Source organism: Elephantulus edwardii, unplaced genomic scaffold (genome assembly GCF_000299155.1).
Source record: "Elephantulus edwardii isolate Elephantulus edwardi_28Jun2011 unplaced genomic scaffold, EleEdw1.0 scaffold00118, whole genome shotgun sequence".
Taxonomy (NCBI): Eukaryota; Metazoa; Chordata; class Mammalia; order Macroscelidea; family Macroscelididae; genus Elephantulus; species Elephantulus edwardii.
The window spans coordinates 4,015,853-4,023,883 of record NW_006399868.1 but is presented as its reverse complement, the minus strand read 5'-3'; the positions used below and the strand labels follow the sequence as shown (position 1 = coordinate 4,023,883).

General features: G+C 42.3%; 1 protein-coding gene across 1 annotated transcript in view; it reads right to left on the bottom strand.

The window, feature by feature from the left end:
* Positions 1-632: 632 nt before the first annotated feature.
* LOC102856759 (ovalbumin-like) overlaps positions 633-8,031 on the bottom strand; it is a 23,510-nt gene continuing 16,111 nt past the window's right edge. Inside the window, exons 6-7 of the mRNA XM_006892760.1 lie at positions 4,093-4,358; positions 633-1,028 (exon numbers count right to left, since the gene is read on the bottom strand). Coding sequence (XP_006892822.1) covers positions 633-1,028; positions 4,093-4,358 — 662 coding nt within the window. The remainder of the gene's footprint in view (positions 1,029-4,092; positions 4,359-8,031) is intronic.

Below are 8,031 nucleotides of genomic sequence, written 5' to 3'. Positions count from 1 at the left end.
CGTTCAGTTGCAGAAGAGGAAACAATGTTTTGGGGAACTAACCTGTTAATTATTCTGAATATTATTTTTATGCAAAAAAGTGTTCTGGGTTTTAGCAACCTGTCTGAAGTTCTTGGTAAGCAGATTGATGAAAAATAAATGGTGTTAGTTTTAGTTTTAACTTTTTATTGCAATTTTGGTGAAACTCACAGAGAAAAATAGTTTCCCAACTCAACAATTTGTATATTTTGTTCCCTGGCATTGACAGTAATCTCCCAATGTGACAGCACTTTTCCCACTTTGAGTCTATATGTCCCATTTTCACCAATCCTTTCCTGCCTTCTAAGCTTTCTTCCTGGATGAGTTCTGCCCTTTTGATCTCATAAAGCTGATTGTTCTAAAAAGAATGTTAATTCATTATTTTCATTTTTTTATTAATACAGTTACTGGTGTGCTAGAACTTGTTTAGTTAATGTGAAAAGAATCAAAAGAAACATGGAACAGGGACCATACATAGTAAAGATAACAGAAAAACACTGCTAAGAGCCTCGTTTATACCTTCAGCTGCACTTATTCTCTGAGCTGTGTTAATTCTAAAATCAGCCATTTTGAAGAATTAGAAAGTTGTTTAAATATAAACTGGCTCCTTTTCCTCAAGGGTTGGTTACTGCAGCGTAGAAAAGAATGGTGTATGTTTTCTTCCATAAGATGGCCATGAGGAAAGGCCGGTCCACCTGGACGATCTCAGGATTGTCCACTGGGCCTGTTGGGTCACTGAGGAATGACCCGGAGTCACCTTCTGTGACCTGTAGAATGGGCCTGTGGAATATCTTGGAGACCACCAGGCCTCCTCCTGCAGTAATGCCGGACAAGTTAGCCAGCGAGGGGTCCAAGACATCAGTCATTCCCAAGGCCCCCATGATGGAGGTGAGGTCCTCCTGGGACCCTTCCAGCCTGAGCTGGGGCAGGCGCAGGTCCACTGCGGTGTCTGCCATGTTGGCCAAGCTGACCCAGGTTTTCAGCTTCTCAAAAGTGACTTCTCTGATGACCTACAAAAAGAAAGCAGGATGTAAAACCCAGCTGAATGTTATTTAGAAACTAAAGTATACAAAACGGGAAGCATTCTAAGGACTGAAGTGAGGCTGTCAAAAGGTAGAGACTTCTCATGGCCATTTGTGTGTGGGAGTGAAAACGATGGGCAATGTCTTCCCAAACCATTTTGAAAGCTAGATTGTAAGTGCTGTGCCCAGCGCATCAGAGCAAGTTGGGGAAATGCAGCACTTCCAGACCAGAGTCAGAAACATGAAGTTCTGAGTGAAAGGGACATTTTCAAAGAGTTAAAATAAATTGGGAAAGATGTCCAGCACTGGGAATTTCTAATTCTCTTCCATTTATGATGCCTCTATAAATGGCATGCTGGCTCAGTCATTGATTGTTGAGAGAGAGTTGATCTATTTGACCACCCAGAAACTCAGTGGGGAAAAAAGACTGATCTTAGGAATGGTGAACCCATAAAAGTCATGGCCCAGGGAACTCTGGGAGACAGTTTTACACTGTCACAGAGTCTCTGGAATCTGAACTCACTGAACCCCACCAGAGTCTTAGCTCTCAATCTGCCGTCACTGCCCTTTCCCTCATCTCTTTCCCACAGGACATCTTTTCCAGAAACTCCTTGTTCCATTTATCATCACCCAGAAGAGGTTCACATTCAAAATTATTAGATTATTTTGGGAACAGAATCTTTTGGGAGGTAGACATTTCATACACCAGTCAACGCAACTTCAAGGAAAAGAGTAATAATTTCACACAGAGTTGCCATTCACCATATGTGTGAACGAGCCAGTGTCTTCAATGCATAGTCATTTAAGAAGCCAAAGATGACTGTCCGCCACCCAGAGTGGAGCACTGGTGTTGAATGTTGCAACAGAAGAAAAGTAGACATGTGGGGCAAACTCATCAAGGGTCAACAAAGGAGAGGGAAATCCAAAGAATTGATTGGCCCTGTGGCTTCAGCAATGGGCTCAAATGGAGCCATGGTTGTGAGGTTTGTGCAGAGTCAGCAGGATTTCTTCCTGTTGTGTGAGGGATCCCAGTGGGTGGGAACCAGCTCAAAACACCTAAGGAGAACAGGGAAGATCTAGGCCCTTCCCCTGACTCCTCACTCTTTCAGGTGATTATATCAGGCTGTGTATTCACTTGGGAATCTTCCTGCTCTTTAGAACTTTAATGTGTGTGTTTTGTTTTGTTTTTTAAATGGCACATTTTCAGGACCCAGGTCAAGTTTATTGAACTTCACTCACCAAGTGCTAAGATTGTAATTAAGTACATTGCCTTAGATGAGTGCCACTTATTTGACTTTTAATAAGATCACAAATTTGAGAGTCGTAGATAACCCTAGAAGCACTCACTTTAACTTTTCCATTGGAAGGATCAAGTAAGCGAGGTCTGGAAAGGTAGACTTGCTTACAGTAAGTTCAGAAAACCATGTTTAAATCAACTCTGTGGAAAAAGTATTGGGTTTGATCACCTACATTGTCTAGTCTTGGAAAAGAGCCCTGGGGATACAACGGATAACTTTTCATCAAAAAAGTCAGAGAGGTTCGAACGTCCCAGTGGGTCAGGGCTAAGGAGATCTGATGCTCTACTCCCATGAAGATTACACCCAAGGGAAGGAAGCCGATGGGGCTAGTCTACTCTGGGTCATATAGCAGCCCTACGGAGTTAGAATTAACTGTTCAGGACTTGGGGGGAGGGATTGTATCACAATGAAAGGGGTTTTTTTAATCTTTTTTAAAGAGAAGAGCAAATTGGAGGGGGCAAGGTGGGCAGGGAGAAAAGTGCAACAATGAATGAATTGAAATCCAAAGTCTCTGTAAATTTTCATTAAAATGAATAATAATAATAATAACTAGTCATGTGACTGTATTCCTAAGAGCACCACTCTCCTGTCAGTTGTTGTTCTGTGGTGCATGGCGTGGGGCTATGATGTTGGAAACGACGCCACAGGTAATTCCAGCACCAGAGAGTGAGCCAAGGCCCACAGGTTGCAATAGATTCCAGGATGACGTGGACTAGGAAGCAGGACGGACTGACCGTCCATTTCAGAAATAATGGGCCCTTGAAAATCTCATGACTGTCAACAAGACACTACTGGTTACAGTACCTGAAGATGAATCTCTGAGGTTGAAGGCACTCGAAATCAAGTGGGCGCCTGCACAGTAGAGACCGTGAGGACAGAATAGGGATCAGAAGCAGGGGTCTGTTCAGTTGTACATAAAGTAGTTATGAATTTTAGCCAACCCAATGGCACCCAACAACAACATGTCTGAAAAACCTGAATCTCTTACAAGCGATGCACTTCAAGTTCCTTGGTATTTATTCAACTTTGCCTTAGGGATTCTGCTTATTAGTATTGTTTAAATGAACACACTAAGAGCTGTGATGGCCTCGAGGTATGAAGCTAAACTGCATCCCAAAGGAGAATGGTTTAAATTCACCTCCTCTGCAGAAGGATGGCCAATCTCATCCCGTGAGATTTAGTGTCTCTGAAAACCACTGGAGGATCAGCTATGGGTCTGTTCCATCTTGATGACACATAACAGCAACAATTAAAGAAAGTAGTATCAATAAAAATCATTCATTTGTTGTGAATTCCAACTCCTGGAGCTCTTGTTTTCTCAGAAGTAGGTACCTAGGTCTTTCTTCCAAGATGCTTTTGGGTGGACTCAAGCCTCTAAACTTCCATTCAGTAGCCAACTACATTAAGTGTTTGCACCTCCCAGTGGCTCAGAGTACATAAGCCAAACACAGTCAAAGCTATTGAAAAATTCTTATGAACAGCGTCTATACACCAAAAAGTGGAACTAGCCTATAGAGTTTCCAAGGCTAGAAATGTCTGTGGAAACTGACTGCTACATCCGTCTCCCACAGAGCATCTGGTGGATTTGAACCACTGACCTCTTGATTAGAAGCTAAGGCCTTTACCTTCTGCATCACCAGGGTTCCAAGGCTGTGAAAACAGTTACACGTAAATCTTCACACATTCAGTAGGGATAAGTCTCAAGCAGGGAGCCTTTCTTTTGTGACCGAAACTGCAAAAGCTCAACACTTTACCTGGCCCAGGCCCACGTTCTCTCCGGGTAGGATGATGACCAGGGTCAGGTGACCCTCCACGTCAGGCACCTCAAGGACCTGAACGCCTGGCTCCTCTATGGAGCCCAGTTTGAAGACACCCTGCAGCCGTCTCATCTGTACCACTTTGCTCCCAGACTGCGAGGAGAAAACAATGACCGTCAAGGCCTGGCTTTTAAGTCCGGAGGGAGTTGCACTGGTAACCCAGGGGCTACACTTCTCTTGGGATTGGAATCCACCAGTGAACCCTACAGAAGAAAGATGGGTATTCTCAATCGGCACAGTTATAGTCGAAGACATCTACTGAAGAGTCAAAAACGAGTCAGCTTCAACGCCACAGCAGTAATGCATTATTTAAGAGAGAACATGTCCCTTTTTATCCTTCCTCCAAAATTGCTCACAACTGTGACAACAAAAGGTCTGTGGTAAGCCACTAATGTGAGGGTTTATAGAAAGTGAAAGCCTAAATGGTGATACCACTCTGTTAAAAATGATAGTACACTGATCTAGTTAATTACACAAGAATATCTTCATAGAGTATTTTATTTTAAAGCATATATTTAATTCAACCTTTAATAATTTTGCAAAGAAGGGTACGTGTGTATTTTATTATAATCTGACTTGAATTCATACGTTTTTAGCTTTAGTATTTAACATTTTGTAACAAATAAACCTTTTTAAACAACAACAACAAAAAAAACCCCGAAACCACCTCAAAGTCCTTGCGGTCCACTTGGAACCAACTCCTAGTTGACCCTCCATTACGTTCTCAGGGCTATAAACGGCACCGCAGAGATTGCCCATCTTTTTTCTATGGCTTTCCTAGTGGATTCTAAGTCCCAGAGAGGTGTGGCCTTTGCATTAGCAGATCAAATCCATGTGCATGATGCTACCAAAGATCCCTGAGGGCCTCAAAAGACTGCTGTGAACGCTCCAAGGCCAAACTGCTAATCTTTCAGTTCCAAACAGATGCCAGGATTATGATACATGACTCTCTTTTCCACTGTCATCCAGTCTGAATTGACTCACAGCTCGCCCTCCAGTGGGTTTTCAAAAGCAGCAAACCGCACATGAGGAGACGGTGCATCTGTCTGCCATGGGGCAGCTGGTGAATTTGAACTGTCTACCTTTGGGTTGGCAGCACAACTTACCTGCTGGGCCACCAAAGGTCCTGTTGATACATACACTTTTACTATATTTTATGTCCTAAAAATCTATTTTCAGTATTCTTAGGTAGATATTTCTGGCTATGACTAAAGTGTTCTGCTCTAGAGAAGGGCAACAAGTGATGTGAACTGAGAATACTATTATCCTCACAATCACTTGGTATTTATTTTACAGTTTAAGAACCCACTTATGCAGAAATATAAACCTGCTATTTTTATAGCTGGCCATAATAAATCTTAAATCTACCTATGATTTCAAGTAATGCTAGGTGGTCTCGAGTGTTGTTGTTGTTGTTATGTGCCGTCGAGTCGTCTGGTCTCGAGTAGATATATTTGAAGGGCATAGGATTTACTTATCATTTTTCATTCTCAGAGCTGACTCTTTACCTGGTTCCAGAGGCTGTAAGTCACATGAAAGGAGAATGTCCATCTCCGTCCTCTGGAGCTGCTGGTGGACTCAACCCGTTACAGAAGCGCAGCCTTTGGGTGGGCAGTGCACCTCCCTCCGCATGAGGCTCCAGAGCCCTCTTCCTTATCACATGCAGATCCATTCGTTCTCATTTTAAATAACACATCTCGTTGTGTCTATAGCCTGAGACTGACAATACTTACAGGGAACTACAAAAATAATTAAGAAGACTTAGGGTAGTGGCAGGGCTGCGTACTTGGAGTCTTTTAACTTTGAGTGTGAGTCTTGCATTTTACAAATGATCTTCCTGTTACTTCTGTGACTCTCTATTATCGTTCAGCCTGGTCACTTGACATCATTTCTAGTTTGTAAGAGCTGAATTTTTTCATGAAAGTCTAAGCATAGTCTTGAGCCAGACCCTATTTTAAACCCTTTTATTATCTCTATTTTACAGATGTTTTCTTTCAATTGGACAAGATTATGGGTAAAAATAGTATTTCTATTTCTAAAGAGGATAAAAATAACATGGAGCGTTTAAACCAAAGTCTTACAAACCTGATTGTGCATTTAATGATTTTTTAAAAATTTTATTTTATTTTTTTAGTTTTGTGTGTGTGTATACTGTCAAATCGGATCCGACTGGTACAGGAGGATAGTGTCCCTCCTTCCCCAGCAGAGCATCTGATGGACTCGAACCCTGTACTTCTGATTACAGTGCAGCTTCTTGCCACTAGGCCACCAGAGCTGCCTACATTTAATAATTTTATAGATGCATTAGTCATTAGAAGTTAATTGACTTAACTAAAGCCATAAAGAGAGCTCTGGTAGCATGGTGGTAAAAAGTTGTGCTGCAATCCCAAAGGCATGTGGTTCAAATCCACCAAAAATTCCCCCCGCAGGATAAGAATGGGCAATCTCCTCCTATGTCATTAACGGCATCTGACAACCCACCAGAGGTTCAGCTATGAGTCTGGTTTGACTTGACAGCACACACAAAACCAACAAAATTACAAGGGAGACCTGGTGGCCTGCTAGAAAGAAGCTGCGCTGTTAGACCAGGGCACACAGTTTGAACCCACCAATTGCTCTCCTTGAGAAAGATGGGCAATCTCCTTCCTTGCAATTTATAGCCTCTGAAAGCCCACTGGAGGGTCAGCTATGAGTCCGTTCCAACTCGGTGGTACATCACAACAAACATAAGCTATTCATTTTAGGGGTAAAACGTTTGAGGGTTCCTTGAAGGGATAAAAGAAGGTAAACCGTGAGACGACCTCACTCAGTCTGAACATCATCTTTTGGGCTTGGTCTTTCTCAAAGGAGTATTTCCAGTCCCCTCAGAAGAAGATGGCATTGACCAGCACCAGTTGATCAGAAGACACAATGTCATCAGACGATAAGAGGCCTGGGATCTCACCTTTGAGGAGGAAATAAAAGAAGGGTAAAACTTGAAAAACAGCTGACACATGGCAAGCAGACACTAGAGAATGCTCTGGAACATCCTACAACTATACTCACCATCGGCTTCTGCTCTAGACCAGTCCATATTATTGACACTCAGTACATCTTCAAGTGAGCAGAAAAAGAATTTTGAGCAAATATACAACATTCACAATTCTTAACAGATGAAAAATATAGGATATAGAAGAAAACAGAGTTGGTGCAATGCCTCTCTGCTTATTTTATAGCAATGTATAAAATTATTGATGAATTTTTCTTATTTTCTACACTTAATAATTGCTATACTCTTACCACATCTCTGTTATTCTACCTTCAGTACAATTTACTACCCTAATAGTAGTTTCAACTCATTGCTGTCTAGTTGGAGGCATTCATAGGTAACCCCAGAAGGCTTTCAAAGGTTGTCAATCACACAGGAGAGTGCCCATCTTTCCCCCAAGGAGCTGCTGGTGGATTTGAACTGGTTAGGTTTAGGTTAGCAACACAACTCTGTATAGACTGTGGCACCAGAGCTCTAGCGGCCTCGTGGGCAGAGTTGTGCAGCTAACCCAAAGCGGGACCTCTCCGGCAGTTAAATCCAGCAGTAGCTGCTTGGGAGAAAGATGGTCATTGCCCTCTTGTGCAATTACAGCATCTGAAAACCCACTGGAGGGGCACCTATGAATGAGGCAAGGAGTTGTCATTTTACCCGAAGTGTGATTTTTTGAAAAAAATTTTCTTTTTTTTTTTTCGACAAAACGCAGAAGAAATTATGGGACTGAATCAAGTACGTTGCAACAGATGAAGGAGAGACTGTTTAAAAGGAATATATGATTAGGTATTATTGTCATGTCAGGAGTCTTGACGGCTTTACAGTGTAGTGGGCTTGAAGGGAGGGAGTGCATAGAA